Genomic DNA, 24,028 nt, shown 5'->3' on the forward strand with positions numbered 1-24,028 from the left:
ATTATTTGTTTGCAAATTTTCACTAGGTTTTCTCAGCGCTGCTCAGGATGGACCAATCACAGTGGATTCTGATTACTTCAGAAATAAAAAAAAACTATATTATTTATACATTTCCAAAACTAAATTAATATATTTATGCACAAAAAAACGAATCCTTCAAATTAATATATTAGAAAGATTATACTTGTTTCCTAATATAAACTTCTGTAATAAGAAAAAACGTCTTGAAATTTGAACACGGGTCAATGGAGAACCGGCGCTCTGAGCCATAGAGCGCCCTCTGCTGGAATAAAGACAGTTATTGTCTCGAGCGGAAGAGCTGATTTCAGATCAGCGTCTTTGGTGACGTATTGACGTGAAGATGGCGGAAGTTCGTTCTTGATCTAAACCTGAGTCGCTCTGTACGGATTGTCTTATAAACTCTTTGAAGTCGGATCGTTTCGGCTTCACATCTCACATCTGACCCGCTGATATATTCGGGTAAGCGATGACCAGCTGATTGAGACTGTGTGCTGTAGTTTACTGTCTAATACGCGCTTATGTGTTATGTGGATTGCGTTATAGTGACACTGAGTCGTGTCGACAGCTCGCCCAATCACGTTGACTGTTTGTATCTCAAATAAATAGCTCTGTTTTGACAACGAGAGTCAAAGGGAATCAAAAACATGTGCCTGAATATGTGTCGGAGCGTCTGTTGTTTACTGATTGTGTTCGGGTCATGTATGAACACATGTCGCATGTTAATTCTGTCATGTCGTTCAGCTTGAGTTTGATCTTGGCTTTGGTTTCCGCTGATTTAATGATATCAATATTTCCTAGCTAAAGGGGTTTGTGCTGAAGCTGCTCAAGTGATATCCATCAACATTTACCAAAATACCGCGGTAAAAATGGTTTATGCACACACAAAATAGCTACTGGAGTTTTGTTACGTGTTATTAACCACAACTATCATCGAAAACATAATGGTATATAATGATATATACCATGATAATACTGTGGTATTGTACTGCTATGGTACATATAATGCACTTTTGTAAGTTAAGAGAGAAAAAAGTAACACAGTAACTAATTATCATGGTAATATTGTGGTATTATTTAAATTACCTCGGAATTTAATTTGAATATCATGGTGTTTTAATCAAGTCCATGACCCAGTCATTACCAAATAATATACTTAACTATACCATGGTATCACTATAGCCAAGTGTTATTTTGTAAAGGCATGAAAGCTGCTTAAAAGAAAAGGAATTGCTGATTTATAGGAGTTTACACTACTAGCAATGATTATCATAACTGGTATTTTGGAGGAAACTATTACTAGTATAGAAATCTGGTATATCTGTTTTATGTTGATCTGAATTTGTGTCGAAGAAAAGGCTGTGTAGAGTTCAGTGTTTGTCAGTTTTATGGCTGTGACTGTGTTTAATATAGTGATTTCGATCTGATGGGTTTTTTTGTTACCGTATGATTCATCAATCACATTAAAATGCATGTTAACTGGAGGAGACGCCAATAAAAAAATTGACAGTCAGTAACAGTTTTATGAGTAATCATTACTTGTAATAACACATTTCTTATAAATTTGTAATGAAATAACTTTTCAGTTATGTAACGCAAATTACTTTTTTTTTTTCTGTTTATTCCGTGTGAGTGAAATTGAGAGTAAGGTATAATACTTCAGCCTCAGGCTTATTTCAATTATTGTACTCATTTCACTTTTGGTGTGAAAGGGCCTTTGCATTTGCGACAAACAGTGTTTGGGTAATGCATTTTAAGTAATCAAAGTAACGTATTCAGATAACTTTTTTTCAAGTAAGTAGTAAGGTGGCACATTACTTCTTAATTTACAAGAATATATTTTTCTAAAAAGTAACCCCAGTTACGTTGTTTTCCCACTTACTGACTGACAAGTCTCCTGTCCCCATATAGCGAGAAATCATAAGTACAGAGGCGTTGTGTGCGCTGTGTCAATGTGCGTTAACGAATGTGCGTTAATTCATCCCACTATGAAAAAAAAATAAAAACTAATTTAGTGTTCATAAAAATTTATTAAAAAGTGTAATGCAAACTCAGAATAAGACGCAGACCTGAAATAATTAAATATGTTAAATAACACAAATGTATCTAATCCCATTTTATTAACAAATGTCTTTTCCGCTGACCTTTTGATAATCCAGTTGAACCAATACTAATAAGCAAAAATTACTGTAAATAAACTAACAATTGTGCTTCATTGTTTTTGTTTTTTTTGTGCTGAAGAGTGTTGAACCTTCTTCTCCTGTGTTCTACTCTACAGACGTTAATTTACTTTTCCTTCATCATGAGGTTTATTCATTACACTTTTTGGTGTGACTGTGTTATTATATTTGCTATAAATAGAACTTCTAATATTAAAGACAATCAAGCCCTGCTCATATTTAAAATATAACGCGAAAGTAACGCAAACATAACACATCACTTTCCATAAAAAGTAACTAAGTAACATAATTACTTACTTTTTTAGGGAGTAACGCATTATTGTAATGCATTACTTTTAAAAGTAACTTTCCCCAACACTGGCCACAAATATAACTTTTATTTTTTTTGTTATTACTTTCCGTAAAAGGTGATGCAGTTAATTACTGTTTATGGAGTAATACAATATTGTAATGCATGACTTTTAAAAGTAGCTTTCCCCAACACTGGTTTGTAGTTACTAACAATAAGTATTTAAAAGTATCATGGTATCTCTTTTGAACATGGTTATAACGTTTGATTGTAAAATTTGAGTATTGATTTGATCATACAGTAATGATACAGTATTCTTGAACATCTTAAATAATGAAAGTAATTGACAGCGATTATTGATTAATCAGATCACCTCACATTTCTGTGGACAAAACACAGTTTAGAAATAGTGAAAGTTAGAGACTATATGTATTGAACAAAAATCTTGCATGCTTACCCGATTAATCGAGTAAATAATTGACAGATTAAACGATTACCAAAATAAACGTATTTTGCAAATGTATATTCGGTTATATAATGCCGTAACAATCAAATATTCCAGACAGCCATGTGGTAAATAAAAGTAATATGATATTATCATTTCATACCATCACTGTACCACACTGCAGTGAATAATGAAATTAATCGACAACATTATCGATTAATCAGACCACATCACGTTACAGATCTATGGACAAACGCACATTAAATACAACAGAAGACTGAGACTATATAAATAAAATTAGGACAGCTCGCCCGATTAATCGAGTAAATAATCGACAGATTAATCGGTTACCAAAATAACTGTTTGTAGATTATTTATAGATTTAGTTATAATATTCCAGAACAGCCATGTGGTAAATGATATGAATGTATCACGGCCGCAGTATTATTCGTTAAAAGTATTGTTGAGTTTTGAAGATATTAATAGAAGTTTGTGAGTTACGTTTTGTGTTTCTAGTGTGTTCTGGGTGGATGCCAGGTGGTTAATCTTTCTGATATACTCAGTCTCCAGATATATCTCGGTTCTTTTTTTTTGTCCGTTTTATCGCCACAAACACTCCCTCCATCTGACAGATAGCCCCGCCCCCAAACTCACGCGATTGGTGGAGTCTGACCTTACGTTGAGTATCTCTATCAAACAGATTGACGTTGTGAAAGGGTGTTTGACTCTTCAATGATTACCTCAGTGACTGAACATTAAACTGACAGCAGATTGTGTCGATGTTAGAGACGACGCAGAAGCTTGTGACTCGTCTTTGGTTTTCCTGTTTGGATTCTCTCTCTGGCTGAGTGACATTTAGATTATGAAGGAACAAGTCTGTCATAATCTCTAACCTAGAAGCTTATCAGTGCCATTTGCAAAGCTTTAGCTGTTGTTTTTTTGTCTTTGTCTGTGTCGTCTGCGCTGGTCTTTCCTCAGGGCTGTTATTGTGGCTCGACACGCGATCAGCGATGAATAATTAACCCTGAGATCAGCTCGAGTGAAAGTTTATTCAGATCTTTCTCTGATCTCTCTCTCTCTCTCTCTCTCTAAGCGTCTCGGTTTGATTGTGACGTAACTGGAGGAGAAGTCACCGAGCACAGCGTCTGTTCTCTGGGATCTCCTTACAACAGGAAACAGAGGAACACTTTCATAGCTATGAAAGACCAATCTATTTTTGCTCTTCTCAAAAGATTTTGAAGTCGATGTGGATTGTTTTCATCATTTACTGCTGTTTGGAATATATGGTGAGCTCGATTCGTGCTTTTCAGGTCCACTGTCATGCTGGATTAGTCGTGTATTTGTTGGAAAAATTGCATAATTTTTTTACTGTCTCGTCACAGTCATCCAATCTGACCTAGTTTACCTGGAAACTTTTTAGCTAGGTTTTTACTGTGCATTAAATACTTAAAATCTGCTCGGCGAAAATAGAGACGATGTTTTCTCTGAATGCAAATAAATCTTAATATTATGTGTTATATAAAAATCAAAAACCAGGGCTGATAAATACTTAGCAATTGACATTATAAAATAATGTTTAAATTGGCAAGGATGTGTTAAATTGCTTTAAAAGTAACATTAAAGGTGTTTATAAAGTTACAAAAAGAATCCCATTTAAAATAAACGTTCTGTTCATCTAAATATATTCTAAAAGAACATGTTTCCACAAAAATATGAAGCAGCACAACTGTTTAAAACATTGATAATAATCAGAAATATTTCTTGAGCAGCAAATCAGCATATTTTCATGATTTCTGAAGATCATGTGACATTGAAGACTGGAGCAGTGATGCTGAAAATACAGATTTGATCACAGAAATAAATTACATTTTACAATATATTCACATAGAAAGCAGTTATTTTAAATAGTAAAAATATTAAACAATTTTACAGTTTTTACTGTATTTTTAATCAAATAAATGGGAAGCACAAGAGACTTCTTTCGAAAACATTAAAACTTTTGCTTACATGGGATCTTTCATATATATATCTCGTTCGCCTGTATAAAAAGTAGTGTACAAGTTCTTTACAAGTTTCAACTTAGTCTAACTCTAACCACAAGTCTAAGCCTGATTTGTGTGTGTGTGTGTGTGTGTGAGATTCATGCCATCAGATCTTTGCTAGATTAATGTTGAACCTCAACTAGCAGAACTGTACTTTGCTTTGTTTGCCACGCAGCTAGATAATGTCTTAAGAATGCACCGATGTGTGTGTGAACATGCCTCAGTGTGTTACGTGTTGTCTGGTGTGTTTTTGTGCTTGCAGGTCTCCGTGTAGCGGTGTGTCATGGCCAGCAGTGTTGCTAAAGCAGGTCCTGCTAATGGCCTCCCAATGAAGGCGCAGCTGCAGATCATGGGTACGTTTGCATATTCATCTGATGGGACATTCTTCCTCATCCGCTGGACTTTGATGTTCTGTCTCATTAATAATCACCGTATTGCAATTCTGATGGTGTCACGGAGCAGTAAAAGAGCCGCGGTGAACGGGTTCAGTTTCCGCTAATAAAAGAGAACAAAAGGCCAAAAAAATCATAAAGAACATCATACACATATAAACACACATTCAGCAGTGATCTAGAACTAGAGTGTTAATAGTAAGTTAATATAATAATAATACTGTTCTAATTGTATTCATATAATTAATACTACTAATTATATACTAATATATTTTTTCTGTTTAATAAAGAAAGTTTGTGAATGTCCTAATAGTTCTCTGGTATATTAAAAGTTTCTTTCTCTGTTTGTGCTTAATGGCATAAATTTAATTTTTTTTGGTAGGATTTTGCAACTAAAAGAATTCTCTAAATTTTATTTAATCTCAATTGTTTCAGTTGGCATTAACAGTTTGCTCTTGTGAACATAATATCTCATGTTTCATAATCAGTATGAACCAGTTTTTTTTAATTTATTTATTATTTAATTTAAATTAAATACTACTCGTATTTTGAATTAACTTTAATTTTTATTTTCCATTTTGGTTACATTTTTAGTAATTTTGTTATGTGCTTTTGTCATTTTTTCTTAAATTATTTTACATTTATTTAATTATTAATTAATTTCTGTTTTAGTTTTTATTTATTTCCAGTAATTGCTTCCTCTTAAACTTATTTCATTTGCCAAGGGAACATGTCTTAATTTTCACCTAATATTTAGATTTTATTTTATTTTATTTTTTTCAATTTGCAAACATATTTTAATAGATTTAGTAACTATTATAACCCTGGTAAATTTACATTTTAAAAGATATTATAGGTATTTTTCTTTTTTTTTCCTTGTTGTGGAATTAATTTTATTATTAAAAAAAACTTTTTTATTTTCTGGATGTTTTATTAAACAATTTTGTGACCCTGGAACACAAAACCAATCTTAGGTCGCTGGGGTATATTTGTAGAAATAGTCAAAAATACGTTGTATGGGTCAAAATTATCGTTTTTTTCTTTTACGCCAAAAATTATTAGGATATTAAATAAAGATCATATTTAGTCAATTTCCTACCGTAAATATATAAAAACTTAATTTTTGATTAGTAATATGACTTGCTAAGAATTCATTTGGACAACTTTAAAGGTGATTTACTCAATATTTCGATTTAAATTTTTTTCAAATAGTTATATCTCGGCCAAATATTGTCTGATCCTAACAAACCATCAAGTTTCAAGTTTATGTACCATAAAACAACTTTGGTACAAGATGTACCAAAGTGATAACTGAAATGCCACTAGGGGGACCAAAAATTATCATTTAAGTTTTCTCTTCATTAAGATTGAGAGATTTCGATGCCATCCAGATTTTTATATCCTTCGTACAAGCCAACAAAGTGTCAAAGGTGTTACTATCAGACCATTTAAGTGGCACTTAAATCTGGCTATCATCAGCGTAGAAGTGAAACGAGACTCCATGCTTCCTGAAAATAGAGCCCAAAGGGAGCATGTACAGAGAAAAAGGTGTTGGTGCAAGTATCGATCCCTGTGGGACCCCACATGGGAGGTTAGCAGCTGGTGACATGTGGATGCTTAGTCGAAAACTGAGAGCCTCCGGTCCTTTAAATAGGAACTAAACCATCTTAAAACAATTCCCGTCAAGCCCACATAGGACTCGATTCGAGCAATAAGAGTATTATGGTCTGTCAGCACCAATACAATACTATCACCCTGGTCACTTACCATATAGATATCATTTAACACCTTTAATAAAGCTGACTCAGTACTACGAAAAGTTCTGAATCCTGACTGAAATGTTTCATAGATGGAGTTTTTTTAACAAAAAAAAAGTTTAATTGTAGTTGAACGACTTTTGCGAGAATCTTAGAAGGAAAAGGCAAATTAGAGACAGGCCTATAGTTAGCAGGGTCCTACTTGTGCATGTTTGAGAGCAAACCATACGTGTTTTATCATTTATTAAGCTTCCAGATGATGTATAGATCTCAGTTTTGATAAATTGACTGGTTTGGTGTTCGCAATTGTGTTTAAAAAGTGCATTTTTATGCACATTATAAAAAAACTAATCTATTTCAATGCACTGTATTTTGAAGAAAACGTTCACAGCCTTTTCACCAGTACTTCCTCCTCACAGTACCTGCTTTTCTTCATCGATGTTTAGTGAAACGTGTTTGCAAAATCCATCAGAACCCGTCATGGTGTTGCTGTGAACGTTTGTTCTTTGGGTTCGCAGTGATCTCGGCCAAACTCAAGGACAACAAGAAGAACTGGTTCGGTCCGAGTCCGTACGTGGAGGTGTGTGTGGACGGCCAGACCAAAAAGACGGAGAGATGCAACAACACACACTCGCCCAAATGGAAGCAGTCGTTCACTGTGTGAGTTTCCAGGCTCTAGTAGTTCCTCAGATGCACATTGTCATTCAGCTCAATTCTCTGTTAAACTGCTTTCATCTTCTTGATGTGAAGTGATGGTTAGTGACGTCAGAACTGACTGTGGACTCTATTATTTGCGTTGTTTGCTAAGCCAAGCGGTTGAGTGTGTGTGTGTTTGTCCGTCAGGATCGTGACTCCGTTCAGCAAGCTGATCTTCCGTGTTTGGAGTTACCAGACGCTGAAGTCGGACGTTCTGCTGGGTTTGGCCACCCTCGACATCAGCGAGACGCTCAAATCAAATGACATGAAGAGTGAGTGTATTTGCTCTGACGCTTTAACCAGAGGAACCAGATTACAAATGGAAAATTACGGCATCTACAAGAATACAAGTCTCTCTAAGTCATCATTTCTGTTGTCTACATGCTGCTTGGATGTATCATCCATTTACCATGTTTACTAGCTCTGACAGGAATTATAATATTGGACTGACTAGATGTTTGTTTTAAATATGAACTTTAAAATGTTACAATAAAAAAAATTCAAAATGTTTATAATTTATATAATTACATAATATAAGTGATTAAATGATATGTAATTTATTTAATATAAATAGAAGAATGTATGTGTATGTGTTTATATTTTAAATATGAATTTAAATTGTTATAATAATAAAAAAAATTTATATAATTGCATAATATAATTGATTAAATTATATGTAATTTAATATAAATCTAATAATATATGTGTACATGTTTGTTTTAAATATGAATTTAAATAGTTCTAACAAAAATGTCAAATATTTATAATTTATATTATTGTATAAGTAATTAAATTATATATCCAATTTATTATATAAATCTAATAATATAATAAATATATAATTGAGTTACTTTTAATATAGTAGTTTTATAGAATTTTCTGCATTTACTGTTTTCACATAACATGTTAAAGTTATCATGTTTACCAGCTACAACAGAAGTTAGAATGTAAGACAGACTAGGTTTTTTAAATATTATGCTATTTTGATATTATATTACAAATTATAAATTGTATTGTATAATATAATTGTGTAATTTTTATAAGTTCAATATATAGATATGTTAATAAAAATAAAAAGTCTAAAAACAAACTTTAAAAAAAAGAATATTATACTATAAAATATACATTTAAATAATTGTTAAATATAAATTGTTATATATAATTGATGTTATATTTTATTAAACAAATCTGAAAATAATGTATACAATATAATTGTATTTATTTGTTGAATATGAATGCATTATTATATTATATAAAATACATTTTAAATAATGGATTAAAAAAAATCAATAATTTAAATGTAAAAATATAAATAGGATTTTTTTAATAAAATATTTTTTCCTCATTGACTCTGTTTCCAGCAGTCGAGTGCCATGTGTTGTTTGTAGTTTCTGACTCTCTTCTCTTTGGTTCAGTCTGTGAGGTGGTGAAGACCCTGCAGCTGTGCGCAGACAGAGATCAGGCTGAGACCATCGGAGATCTCTCTGTGTGTTTGGACGGTCTGCAGGTCGATCCTGAAATGTTCCAGTCAGCCGAGGCCCTCAACCAGAGTCAGTCGCTCCAGTCATTTCAATAACAACGCTACTTTCATATTTTACACTAAAATGAGCACTAATGACTAATGACATTGTTTTCCAGATACTTTAAACGGGGCATCTGAGCTTGATGACGACTCCAGCAGAAGGTATCTTCATATTTGCTATTAAATAACTATCAAAGGGAAAGTGCAAATGAAAGTTTACTTTATGGTTATTGGAGCTATATGTGCATTTTGGAATATTGCATACAAATGGAAACGCCAAGATGTGCATATATTCTAAAAATGCACCGAAAAAAAACGCATGTGCACAGTTGAGTTGGATACATTTTTTTATCCGATAAGAAAAAATGCACATAGACTACGATGGAAACACATTTAAGGAATATATTCCTCCATGCACATTAAAAAAAGTCATGTGACTTTGCGCTAACTTGATGTCGTTCACAGCATCTGTGTTGAAATGCCTGAGAAAAGACTGTCATTAAAGCATATCTGTATTAATTTTCTCTGAAAGCAGTGACTGCATTTATTGTGTTACGTCTGCTCTCTCTGAGGCGCAGGTAATTTATTATAGTTTTCTCAGAGATATTTAATGCCAGTTTGTCAGGATGTGACAGTTTTGTTCCTTTTGACTCGTTGGATGCTTTATTCGCAAATGTTTTATGCGATATTCCAGTTTTGTGCATATGTTAAATTTGCATCTTTGGATGGAAACACTGCTTGTGCCAACATTCGTTTGATTTTAACAAAAAAAATGAAGTGAGGCTGTGATTGGTGGAGGAATGTCACATGACTCATGCATGGTTTTGAGCCGAACATCTCCACCTGATGTCCTGTCTCTTTCTCTGGAGAAGCAGAGATCCGTCTCCATCGGTCACAGACAGTCAGGAGCAGCCGTCGGCTCCTAATGGACGTGTGAACGGCATGGACTCTCCTTCAGCATCATCCAGAGGGTCACGACCCCAGAGACCCCCGCGACCCTCGCGACCTCCGCCGCCGACCCCACGCAGACCCACGTCCTCCCCAGGTCAGACACGTTCAGTTAAAGCATTTAGTTGTTTAATACTCTACTTTTTCATATTGAAACATGTTGGATCAACACACAAAGTCAGGGAAAAAAAAATATATATATATATATTATCAGGGCTTATTTATTTTTAAATCAGCATTAGCAGATAATGAATATTTTATGGTCTATTAACAGAAGTATATAATTTAAATGTTTTGAATTAATTATTGCAATAATTGTTGGTAAATATTATATCAAATAAATGTTTAATTTTCTGATTGTATTACTGTACATCATGTATACCCACTACTGCTTCTGAAAGAAGTCTCACCGAGGCTGCATTTATTTGATAAAAAAATACAGTAAAAACTGTAAAATTGTAAAACATTTTAGCAACTTAAAACAGCTGTTTTCTATGTGAATATTGGTTAAAATTTAATTTATTTCTGTGATCAAACCTGAATTTTCAGCATCATTTTTTTCAACATCATACTTGTTTTCAGTGTCCTTCAGAAATCATTCTAATGTGATGATTTGCCACTCAAGAGACATTTTTAATTCAGTTCACCGATTCATAGAATGTTCAAAAGAACATCATCTATTTATAATAGAAATTGATGCAAACAGAATAAAAACTATAATTTTTTTTGTATTAAAGTATGCATGTTTTTGTCTATTTGCTCTGCATTTTTATTGGTTGTTGAAATAAAATGAGTGAAATTAGAAGATGGTGGTGAATGTTTCCCTCTCTTTGCAGCTTCCTCCACCGGCTCGTTTCCTGATGGGAGCGATTCGTCCCGTTCAGACACCCCGGTTCGGAATCCCACCAGAGGCGGAGCTCCAGACTATAGCCCCGCCCCCACCGTGGAGCAGCCTGGCAGGACGTCCCTCAGCATAGTCCCCGCCCCCAGCAGGATTCCCAGCATGGTCAACCCCTGTCCGCTGCCGCAAGGGTACGTCAGTAAACAGAAGCGCCGGTTCCTCCTTACATCACTTCCCCAATTTAAAAATTGTTTGTCAACAGAAAATACATGCTTTTTTTTCCTAACATTTAAAGACACAGTACGTAAAATTTTCTTTTAATGAAAGATCAGTGCCCATATGTTTCGCTCACTATCTGTAGTGTGTGTGCGCGTGTGTGTGTGTGTGTGTGTGTGTGTGTGTGTGTAGTTGGGAGCAGCGGGTCGATCAGAACGGCCGTGTGTATTATGTTGACCATGTGGAGAAGATAACCGCGTGGGAGAGACCAGAGCCTCTGCCGACGGGGTAAGAAACCCTGTCACTGAATTACTGGACACACCCTTAGAAGAATGTACGATGCATACTTGTAATACATTTAAACTGCAACACAGACTCAGTAATAGTTCAGGAAGGTTTTATGTTTTAACACTAGATCTCATTTATTGGAGAGTTGCTCTTTCACACATTCTAACTTTTCTGAAATATATAGTAAAGAAAACAACTGCTAAATGATTTAAGAACATGTCCAGGTCATATTTCAGCACAAAGGAAGGGATATTTTGCAGCTTATTTGTTTTAGGACCACCTTTTCTGCACTGTGAATAGAGATGTGCACTAGTACTATATTACTGACAAAACAGTATATGACTGATTAGTTTGTGTGCTACCTGAATATCATTTCTACTGATCATCCTGTACTTAGGCTGGTTTTTCAATGGAAGGTTATTTTTGCTGTGGAACAAAAGATACAGGTAGTTGCAATGGTTTACCTCACAATTGTAACTTTTAATTTTTGCATAATATAAGTGAGTCACTATTGTGACTTTTTGTCTTGCATATGCAAGTTTATATTTCACAATCCGAACATACAGTTTTAGAAATGTGAGTATAGGTGTTTCCCCCTCACAATTCTGATTTCGTTTTACACAATTCTTGACGTTTTTTCGTGCTTTTTCTTTTGCAATTGCAATCTCACAGTTTTGACTTCTCAGAAACGTGAGTTTAGACCTCACAATTCTGACTCTTTCGCGCAATTTTAACGTCTTTCTCGCAATTCTGAATTTAAAACTTGTTTATTTATTTACTTTTGCAATTGCAAGTTTCCCACAATCTCACAATTTTAACTGTTTTTCACCATTTTTAAATTTTTTTCGCAATTGCAAATTTATATTGCACAATTCAGACTTTTTTTCTATCAATTCTGAATTTAAAACTTGTATTTGATTTCATTTATTTTTGCAATTGCGAGTTTCTCACAATCGCACAATTTAGACTTCTCAGAAAAATTTGTTTGGATCTAACAATTCTGACTATTTTTCATAATTAAAAAATGTTTCTCTTAATCGCGCAGTTCTGATTTTAAATCTTGCATTTTTTGCAATTGCAAGTTTCTCACAATCGCACAATTTGGACTTCTCAGAAATGGCGCAATTTTGACGTCTTCTCACAATTCCGTTTTTTCTTCTTGCAATTACGAGTTTGTCTCGCAATCCTGAGTTTATATCCAGCAGTTGAAAAGGTTTTAGAATTTGCAGTCAGTTGCCATTACCTGTTTTTATTGTTGTTGTTGTTGTTTTAACGCCACATCTCGTTAGAAGGTATTATAAATACTATTCAGAATAGTTTAAAATGTTGAAATCGGACTTCTCAAACGGACTTCTCTCTCTTGTAGCTGGGAGCGGCGTGTGGACCCGATGGGTCGGGTGTATTTTGTGGACCACATTAGCAGAACCACCACGTGGCAGCGCCCCACGATGGAGACGGTACGAAACTACGAGCAATGGCAGCACCAGCGCAGTCAGCTGCAGGGAGCCATGCAGCAGTTCAACCAAAGATTCATCATCGGGGTGAGGAAACTTAACACATGCATCTGTCTTCATATTTTAACACATACACACAGTTAGCCATGATGTTCTCCTGTTGCTGCAGGATCAGATTTCAGCCGCCCAGAATAAGGAGTTTGACCCGCTGGGACCTCTGCCACACGGATGGGGTGAGAGAGAGAGAGAGACCAACTTTCCTTTCATTGCATGCTCTAGAACTGTACCCTCTTCTGTAATATGCCGGAGTAGCAGCTACTTTATATTGTTCTGGTAACCTTGTTATCTGCACCTGCGAAGCAGCACTAAAATTAGCCGGTGCATCCTTCAATGTCCCACTTTAAGAAATGAGAAGCGCTTGCTAGTGCTAGTGAAAATAGCTCAAATGTTAAAAATAGCTCTGAGAGAGAGATTGCAAAGGCTTAATCACATCTCGTCTCCATTATTTCTTACTTTCCTCCTGGTGTCTCCTTCTGTCTCGCTTTCAGAGAAGAGAACGGACTCTAATGGCAGAGTTTACTTCGTTCATCACACGACCAGAACGACGCAGTGGGAGGATCCGCGCACACAAGGGTCAGATCCTCCGTCTGTTTTTCCTTTAAATGCATATCTACAGAGACTTTTACATGAATCAGTTGTGCTTAAGAAAGACCAGTTTTGGAGAAGTTTTTCTTTACATCTTCAGTCTAACGAATGCACGTTTTTTAGTACTGAGGCGCAATACAGTGTTGATTCAAATGAGTAATTATTGCCCAGCTCCTCGAGTGATGCTCATGGCTCGGTCTCTGTGTTGTGCAGTTTGCTGAATGAGAAACCCCTCCCCGAAGGATGGGAGATGAGGTTTACGGTCGATGGCACCCCTTACTTCGTAGATCACACCCGGAGAACCACCACTTACATCGACCCCCGGACTGGGAAATCCTCTCTGTAAGTGCAAACACGCACCCGGACGGGTCTAGATAATGCAGTTCTGCAAGGATTCCCAGCACTGCATTATAATATCAGCAGCAGTTCATGAACACGTTATCATGTCAGCAGTAGAGCAGTGTTTATGGTTGCATTATGATGTCAGCATCCGTTCAGTATCACACTGATGTTATCAGCAGTGCAGCATTCACAGTTGCATTATGATGTCAGCAGCAGCGCAGCTTTCTTTTCTTATGTTTTTGAAATGATAATGTATAAATCACCTTGACACTGTTGCGAGGAATCTCTTGTTTTGCTCAGTTTGGTTCAGCTTACAGACGCACGGTGATCTCGTTCATCTTCACATGCATAACAGGAAAAACGGGTTTCAGGAGTGAAACCGCATTCGATTATAACCTTCGGTGATGACTCTGCTCGGAGAATGCAAACACGCCTCTCTCAGAATGTGTGTATTAATCCACATCAAGTGTTTTGAAGACACAAAGCCATCCTCGACGTCAGAGGAATGTGAGACGTGCTGCTGATGTCAGAATAGTCTCGACAGACAAACTTCTGCTCTGCGTGTTACCCGTCACGAGCGTCAGATTAAATCTTTAGGACATATTGATGCGACTTTTTTTAGGGTGTTTTCACCATCAGCTGTTCTGAGCGCAGTTAAGAAGTAATCAGTAATGATTAGCATGCACAGTCATTTAAGTGATTGATGAACAATATTATTAGATTTAGTCCTGAACCAAATATGATGCAGTTTTACGTTAGTCTGTGTTTGCATTATAAACCGTTTCACACTTTCCTTCCCTCCAGTGAGAACGGCCCTCAGATCACATACGTACGAGACTTCAAAGCCAAAGTGCAATACTTCAGATTCTGGTGTCAGGTGAGGATTCATGCTCCAGTTGTGTTTTTATGGATGGAGAGATTATGAAGCGTTAAAGAACGAACATCAGAAGTTCATCAGAACAATATTAAAGGAATAGTTCCCCCTAAAAAGATGCATTCACTTTTAATGGATGCACTGCAGTGAATGGGTGCCGTCAGAATGAGAGTCCAAACAGCTGTGATGTTTTTATCAGCTTTCATTCTGACGGCACCCATTCACTGTTGTGAGCAAGTGATGCAATGCTACATTTCTCCAAATCTAATGAAGAAACAAACTCACTCATGTACATCTTTTATGACCTTAAGCAAAAGTTTGCAAAATGAATATTATGAAATCTTCAGTTATTGATTGTTTTTAATTTTTCATTACAGCAATTAGCAGTGCCACAGCACATAAAGATCACCGTCAGCCGCAAAACGCTGTTTGAAGACTCGTTCCAGCAGGTATCCCATGACTGATGTAAAACTGTGGTGTTTTCAGCATTTAACAGCCAGATAAGAGACTTGTCTTTAAACGTCCTCGCGGTCCGGAGTCTCTGAAGATATGAAATGACGTTGTTCTGGTGTCTCTCTGCAGATCATGAGCTTCAACGCTCAGGATCTCCGGCGCAGGCTGTGGATCATCTTCCCCGGGGAGGAGGGGCTTGACTATGGAGGCGTGGCCAGGCAAGCTTCAGATTTCTCTCTTTCTGGAGAATAAAGAGCAGATCAAAACTGTCTAGAGCAGCGCTACACAATATATCAACATATGCATTACTGCCATGGTCAAACTGAATGCAAATTGATTAAATAAATGTGCTCTGAAACCATCAGCACAGACTTTTATTGCTGGCAATCTTTCAAGATAAAAGCACATTTGTTTAAAGTCCAAAAAAAATCTAGTATTGTAACATATTAGCATTGTAATTTTATTAAACGCTTAGTTGTTTTTTTTTATTTTATAAGTTAATATAGTAGCAATATTACAATATATTCCTTATTTTGTTGAGTATAATATTTAATAATAATAACAATAAAATCACAGGAACAGTGGGAATGTGCCCCATGAATTCTCAAGTGGAGATATATATATATATATATATATATATATATATTTAATTTATATTTAAATATTTAAACTGTTCATATTTAAACTCTGTAGTTTAGAATAATTATTGGTTAATTAAAAAAAGTAAACTATAAATACAGACTTTATTATTAAAATGTATGTTAATTCAAATAAAATAAAATAAAAGCATATAAAAAAGTACTTCAAAAAACTATTTCACCTAGTTGTTTAGTTTAACTCAAAAATAACTAAAACTAAAAAAAAAAAAAAAAATATATATATATATATATATATATATATATATATATATATATATATATATATATATATATATGTTGTATTTTTTATAGTGTCTCATTGTACTAACACTGAAGTTCTCTTTATGGCTACTGAAAGAGGTTTGATTCGGTTCCTATAAAGAGTTAACTCAAATGTAAACACTCAAATGAAAGATCATTCAAGTTATCGAGGCGTCTCCTGCTCTGATGCAGTGATTTATAGTTGTTTAGTAGTGACTTGTGTCCAGTGTGATGCTGTGAAATAAAGCGTGTGTTGTGTTTTGTGCAGGGAGTGGTTCTTCCTGTTGTCTCACGAGGTGTTGAACCCCATGTACTGTCTGTTTGAATACGCTGGCAAAGACAACTACTGCCTCCAGATAAACCCCGCCTCCTACATCAACCCCGACCACCTCAAATACTTCCGCTTCATTGGACGATTCATCGCCATGGTAATGCTGCCTTGCCATATTTGGTCAATGTCAGATTGTGTTTTAAGCTCCTGTTTCTTAACTGGATTCGGACATTCAGGAACATTATAATGGCAAAAATGTTTAGCATTTATTCTGTGTGCTTCCTGCAGGCCTTGTTTCATGGGAAGTTCATCGATACGGGCTTCTCGCTGCCGTTCTACAAGCGCATCCTGAACAAGCCCTTGGCTCTGAAAGACCTGGAGTCCATCGACCCCGAGTTTTACAACTCGCTCATCTGGATCAAGTCAGTTTACAGCTTTACTGAGCGCATTAATATTCATTGTGGAATGCATTCAAGTCTTACAGAAGTGTATGTGGTACCATGGTACTGTAATATATACCATAAGGCACTTTAAAGAATACCATGGTACTTTTTGGGTACTTGTTTTAAAAATAAAAAAGATACAAAATATTAAATAATATTCATGACATTTTGTAATACATTATACGAAATATATACGTAAAAAAAATAATAAAAAAATAATAATAAAAAAAAAAAAAAAAAAAAATATATATATATATATATATATATATATATATATATATATATATATATATATATATATATATATATATATATATATATATATAGGTTAATATATGATAAATAAAAATAACATTTAAATATATAGATTTATGTATATCATACAGTTTTTTAATTCTATTGAAATTAATGCATGAATAAATATGTATGTATTTTGTTTGTATGTATTTATCTATAAAATGTTACATAATAAAAATAAACATAAATTCTAACTTATTAATACTCCTAAATATGTAAATAAAGTCCTCTATATATAACGTCCACTTTAAATTTCAGAGTAAAGTTGCATTGATTACTTAAATATGATGTGTTTAGGCCTCTAAATATATACGTATGTAATAAATAGCAATTTATTATTTTGTTAATTGTTTTTTACAGTGGTTAAAAAAAGCTACATTTAATTAGTCTTTAAAAGAAAAGGTGATTTTGGTCAATTACATTTTTTTTTTTTAATTATATTATTAATTGAAATTATTATAACCGTTAATAACGTTTCTGATATGTTTTAAATGCACGTAAAAAAATATATATATATATATTCCTTTTTTTTATGTTTGCCTTATGTGATCATGATCACCTCAAATGATTGTTTCTGAATCTTTTTCTCTGTTATAAGCTGAGTTAGTATCATGAATTCTGGAGTCGTTTGGAGTGATTTGAAACCCTCGCGTCTGATTGATTTCAGTCGTGAATGTCTCTAACTGTGTCTGTGTGTGTTGTGTCAGGGATAATAACATCGAGGAGTGCGGGCTGGAGATGTTCTTCTCGGTGGATAAGGAGATCCTGGGTGAGGTGTCGACTCACGAGCTGAAGCCGGACGGAGGGAACATCCAGGTCACAGAGGAGAACAAAGAGGAGTACATCAGGTGCCCGTCTCAAGTCTCATAATGAAACACTCTGGATGCTAAATAAAGCCAGAGCCCTCGCTCACACACACAAAGCCCTCTAGATGCTTTAGTTTTGGTCATGCAAACGATTATATTCATTTTACTCGTCAAAGTCCAGTTAGTGATGATATTATAAGGAAGAAGCTCAGTCTGCTTTTTGATTTCCCTCGTTTCAGAGCCGTCACTCTCGTGAGCTGCTTATCTCGCCAACAATTTAAGGCCACGTTAAACAGTAAACAGCAAATAAATGCTGCCTCCAAGACCTAATGTTGAAATTTTATGTTAATGTTTATGTTAACAGTTACATTAATTTAAATTTTATGCATTTATTTAAAACTTTAATTTTAAAAATGTAAATTACATTTACAATTACATATTAATTACATTTATATATTATACATTTTATTATATAATACAATTTTGTATGTACATTTTCATTATATATACATTTATATCACTCATATACATTTTTCATATAAAAAAATAAAATGTAATATTTTAAATTAATATAAATTATATTCATGTGTGTGTATGTGTGTGTGTGTGCATATATATATATTTATTTATTTATTTATTTATTTATTATAATGCACACACACACACACATAGAAAAATGTTGCATTAACTTGCATGTAATGTATTTATTGCAAGAACATTTTATTGATACATTATTATCATAATATAAATTTATATTATATTTGAATTTTATTTAAAATGTTGCACAACTTTGCATTATATTATAGATGTTGTTTCATTGTAACAAAAATGCTAAAAAAAGATATTATCTTAAATGCGTGTAAAAAGATGAACAAAATGCTAGTTGTTTTTAACTGCTAGCTGTTGTGTTGTGTTAGCTTCCCATAAAGTGCATTTACACCAGGTTCAGTATTGATGATCTCTCAGACGCTAGCTTCCTCCGGTGATGTTGAGTGTGTGTTGGTTGTAAATGTGTGCGTGTGTGTGTGTGTGTGTGTGTTCAGGCTGGTGGCCGAGTGGCGTCTGTCTCGTGGTGTCGAGGAACAGACTCAAGCTTTCTTCGAAGGATTTAATGAGGTTCTTCCGCAGCAGTACCTGCAGTATTTCGATGCCAAAGAGCTGGAGGTGAGAGACGCTGCTTTAAAATCCATTAAATCCCATGCACAGAGCTGCCTAAAATAAACATATGTGCCCTCGAGTCTGAATATCATTGCACAACATAACAAATACAGTGGCTTTCTTATATATTTGGGATGCATGTGCAAATACATTTAAATAGTGTTGCATCTGTTCTGTAAATAACCGTGTGTGTGTGTGTGTGTGTGTGTGTGTGTGTGTGTGTGTCATAGGTGATGCTGTGTGGAATGCAAGAAATAGATCTGAACGACTGGCAGAGAAACACCATTTACAGACATTACACCTCCACCAGTAAACAGATCCTGTGGTTCTGGCAGGTAATGACACGACGCAGTAATCGTTTTACATGAGTAATTATTCAGATTGCACCAAGACACTGTCTGTTTTCTGTGTAGTTTATTAAAGAGATGGACAATGAGAAGCGCATGAGACTGCTGCAGTTCGTCAGTGGTACCTGTCGTCTGCCTGTAGGAGGCTTCGCAGACCTGATGGGTGAGGTTTTTTAGTTTTATTGATCATAATCATATGAAACCACATTCACTATGCATGTATCTTGCACAGCGTGTTGTGTTCTAGCATTAAGAGAGTGTGACGTTTCTCCTGTGTTCGTTTCAGGGAGTAACGGACCGCAGAAGTTCTGCATCGAGAAGGTTGGGAAGGAGAACTGGCTTCCCCGCAGTCACACATGGTACATCATCTCACTTCATACATGCAAACATTATCTTTATGTGTGTATGTGTCAGAGGAGGCGTGTTTAAAATATTAGTCCAATGGTTGCACCTTTTCTACGGTCTAAATAATGTTTTAATGATTTAGCAAATAGATTCATCAAAAGGCAAAAACATTTTTAATGTAGAAAGCATAAATAAAATAAAGTACAGTGTGTGTGTTTGTGTATATATTACATGCATATGTTTATAGTGTATATATAATACATGCATATGTTTATAGTGTATATATATTACATGCATATGTTTATAGTGTATATATAATACATGCATATGTTTATAGTGTATATATATTACATGCATATGTTTATAACACACAAGTATGTGCGTATTATAAGTAACACATTTATGTGAGCTTGAAGTTATTATTATTTTATTATAATAATAATAATAATACTATTTCAATCTATTGTTTAAATATTTATATAAATAATATCATGATTGTTTATAGTGTTTTATTATTGTTTATAATAACTAGATTTTTTATTAATTAAATGTTTTGTGTAATTATTTGTTGTTTACTGAATTAATCATGTTTTGTAAGTGAGTAAATAATGATTAATTATTTGATTAGTAGTATACAAAAATTTAGTCATATTTTTTATTTGAGGTTAATAATGTTATTTAGTTGTTAAATAATCTTAATTTATAAATAATTGTTAAATATCTAATATTTATTTTGAAATTCATGATAAATAATTCATTGCTGTTATGTGACACTCTTAGAGCTTTATATACTGTAATTATTTAGTATCCATTGTTGTATACTGCATATAATAATCATCCTAATCAATAATATTCATGTGTAATACAGCAGCAGAACATATACATTTACATTCATGCATTAGCAGACGCTAAAAGCGACTTACATTGCATTCATGCTAATAGTTTTCTCCTAACTTGTGTTCCCTGGGATTCGAACCCACAACCTTGCGCTTGCTACACAATGCGCTAACACTTGAGCTGCAGGAACACTACACATACAGTATTCGTAGAAGACCGTGTGGATATTAAACCTGTAAAGTCTCTTGTTTTTCAGTTTTAATCGTCTTGATCTGCCGCCGTACCGCAGTTACGAGCAGATGAAGGAGAAGCTGATGTTTGCTATCGAGGAGACGGAGGGATTCGGACAGGAGTGAGACGCTCTCTCTCTATCTCTCTCTCTCTCACACACACACACACACACACACACACACACACACAGAAGACATCCAGATCTCATGCACACTAGTTTTCCTGAGAGGACAGGCCGATGATCTGACACACAGGTGAATGACTGTCGATTGGTGTTAATGTCTGTGTCCCCGTGAGACGAGGAGGCTTTATGCAAGCGCGTCAGAGACGAGACGCTGACGTTTCTACATCTGATTAATCCAGCGAGAGCCGTTCTGAATGACTCCAGAAGATCGCATTGATTCACCAGAGCTCTGTGAATGTGTTTTTATGTCCACAAACCCTTCGACGGGTCTCCTTGTGCCTTTTTCCCCTCACTGTCATCCAAACAAACTGAGTTATTAAAGTGTAGCACTCGACAGCAGCCTGATCAAACTCTTCATCCAAACTGTCAACAAATGGCCAGCTTCATCCCAAAAACATTTAGAAATTGTATTTTTTTTTAAATAAAAGGACACTTAAGGTATTTTGCGTTGTGACTTGAAAACATGTTCATGATAATTAAACACATTTTTACGAATTCTCATTAGTATGATGTGGAAAAACGTATTTTCCACATGTTTCCTGAACTGGAAAGTGAAAAAAAAACAGTGTACATATGTAATAATAAACATTTATACATATACAAATGATATACTAATTATAAACATTTTACCAAACTAATACATTTAATAGTTAAATAACAAGAAGACCGTATATAAATTAATTTGTCAATTTTTTTTAATTTTTAATTTAATTTAATTTTAATATATATATATATATATATATATATATATATATATATATATATATATATATATATATAAATTAAAATTAAATTAAATTAAAAATTAATTTTTTTTACAAATTAACAATTTATATATATATATATATATATATGAATTTTGAGGTGAAACATTGCTTGGACATTTCTAAAATGATGCAAATGAGTCTAAAAGTTTTGCGTGATTTCAGGATATCTTTATTCTTAATCTCCTGTGTTTCATATTTCACGCTCTGGTTCACATTAGTAAATTATTTCTCTGAAACGGTGTGGTTTTCAGTCGCGGCGCTGGCCTTGAATCCCTGAAGCGATGATGTTGGTTTATTTGGGCCTGAGTTTGGGAGCGTGCAGTATTGATCACAGGTGCCGCTCTAGTTCTAAAGGGCGGCTGCTTTAAACACAGGTCTTCTGGAAGCTCTTGGGCGTTTCACATCATAGTTTATTTCATTTCTCATGAATTTATTTGAAGTGAATCTGGTCTAAACCACTGGAGGAGCCCAAAGCCCTGCTATAAAGTGTACAGCTGTGATTCAGCGCATTGCATTATGGGTAATAATATCAAGACTCATGTGGACGACTGTTTTAGGGTGTCAGGGAGGATCTTTTAGATAAAAAAAAAAAAAAAAGCAACATCAAATATTTATTTAAACATTTATTTTTATTCAATTTCCCCCATTCTGAATGAGAATTTAACCAGTGAAATCCTCAGGATGATGGTTTAAATGTGATATGGCTCTCTCTCTCTCTTTTCTGACTAATCCATGTAAACCAAACCACTTTGACTCTGTATATGAACTGAATCCTGTACATGGTGTGAATACCCTCCTCTGTCTTCAGATTATCAGATGATTTTAGTATTAAAGTAGAAGCGGCTGCTTTCACGGTCGCTTCAGAGTTTATTTACTAGCGTTGATTTGTATGTATAGTCCAATGTGAAAAGATGTTCAGCAGTTGAATAAAAAATGTCTATGGGAAATTGTGTTTGTTTATGTTTTTTTGAGACCTTCATATATCATGCATATCATTCATATATTTGTAATGCAGAACAATGATAATTGGCATCGAGTCCACATGGGATGAAGCACAGGTGAACTAAACTAAATGCAGGAGTGTCCAGACATTTTATTGCAAAAGTTTAACTTTTGTTTATAACTTGATACGTCATCTCAAAAACACAATGCTTATTGCATGAAACCTCACAAAACATGGACAAAAAATATATAAAGAAAAACTAAAATGAGAAATTACTGGGCTACTAACTGAAAAACTATTTGTGTCAAGGTGTCAAAATACACCTTAAGTTTTTATTTATTTATTCTTTAAACATGATTTTAATATTTTTTTATTTTATAAATTTTTTATTTATTTCAGTTTTAGTAAATGTATTACTTAAACAGAAATATTAAAATAGAAATGTTGCTTTGTCAACTGAAAAACTTTATTTTTGGTTTATTAGGTGCTTTAAAAATATTACTGTGCAAACAAACTAGTGAACTATATATATATATATATATATATATATATATATATATATATATATATATATATATATATATATATATATATATATATATATATATATAACAACCTATACCAAAATAACTATTTTATTAACACCGAACATGAGCTTGCTAAATACTGTGAAATAAAAACATTAGATGTAACGCTGTTCTGTGGCTTTTCCAGTGATGTGTCTCTCTCCCTCCGGACCGCCATGATCCGCTGCTCGAGGCTGTTATTCCAATCGCTCTTCCTCCCTCCTCTACGCCAATCTCTTCTCAGGTACAGTCAAGTAAATCAATCAAATTGTCAGCAATCCTGCGCTATTATTATTACTATTATTTATTTTTATTATTTATTATTTTACATTTTATTTTACTGTTCTGACACAATGGCATTTGCACGAACCGACACAACCTAAAATATTGCCATCTTGTGGCTCCTCTGTGTATAACGCCAGCGATGGGTGGAGTTTAATACAATCATTTACATAGAACAGAAAGTTTACGTTATTGTTTATTTATTTAGCCATTGATTTTCATGACATCGGCATCTCATATATGGTTTTAG

General features: G+C 34.2%; 1 protein-coding gene across 6 annotated transcripts; it reads left to right on the top strand.

The window, feature by feature from the left end:
• Window positions 1-344: 344 nt before the first annotated feature.
• Window positions 345-23,992, top strand: LOC113041390 (E3 ubiquitin-protein ligase Itchy-like). Of its 6 annotated transcripts, XM_026199869.1 has the most exons (26): window positions 351-480; window positions 4,026-4,218; window positions 5,237-5,327; window positions 7,642-7,783; window positions 7,967-8,091; window positions 9,235-9,369; window positions 9,458-9,503; window positions 10,211-10,386; window positions 11,126-11,321; window positions 11,539-11,634; window positions 13,001-13,175; window positions 13,258-13,321; window positions 13,637-13,721; window positions 13,947-14,075; window positions 14,880-14,952; window positions 15,327-15,398; window positions 15,532-15,620; window positions 16,570-16,729; window positions 16,861-16,994; window positions 18,020-18,160; window positions 19,162-19,282; window positions 19,507-19,611; window positions 19,690-19,786; window positions 19,910-19,982; window positions 21,062-21,157; window positions 23,645-23,992. In XM_026199869.1, exons 3-26 carry the CDS (start codon window positions 5,258-5,260, stop codon window positions 23,877-23,879), a joined length of 2,835 nt encoding a protein of 944 aa, XP_026055654.1. In that variant the 5' UTR covers window positions 351-480; window positions 4,026-4,218; window positions 5,237-5,257; the 3' UTR covers window positions 23,880-23,992. The 6 variants fall into 6 exon arrangements, with proteins under 6 accessions (XP_026055653.1, XP_026055656.1, XP_026055655.1 ...); XM_026199868.1 differs by lacking the exon at window positions 4,026-4,218 and having other exon boundaries at window positions 345-480; window positions 23,645-23,989; XM_026199871.1 differs by lacking the exon at window positions 4,026-4,218 and having other exon boundaries at window positions 345-480; window positions 10,217-10,386; window positions 23,645-23,988.
• The last annotated feature ends 36 nt before the right edge of the window (window positions 23,993-24,028 follow it).

The sequence above is a fragment of the Carassius auratus genome, chromosome 23 (assembly GCF_003368295.1).
Source record: "Carassius auratus strain Wakin chromosome 23, ASM336829v1, whole genome shotgun sequence".
Taxonomy (NCBI): Eukaryota; Metazoa; Chordata; class Actinopteri; order Cypriniformes; family Cyprinidae; genus Carassius; species Carassius auratus.

Coding starts and splice junctions, on each gene's coding strand:
- LOC113041390 (XM_026199868.1), top strand. CDS start 5,258: ATGGCCAGCAGTGTTGCTAAAGCAGGTCCTGCTAATGGCCTCCCAATG. Junction 5,328..7,641: donor GGCGCAGCTGCAGATCATGG/GTACGTTTGCAT, acceptor TTGGGTTCGCAG/TGATCTCGGCCAAACTCAAG. Junction 19,283..19,506: donor TCGATGCCAAAGAGCTGGAG/GTGAGAGACGCT, acceptor TGTGTGTCATAG/GTGATGCTGTGTGGAATGCA.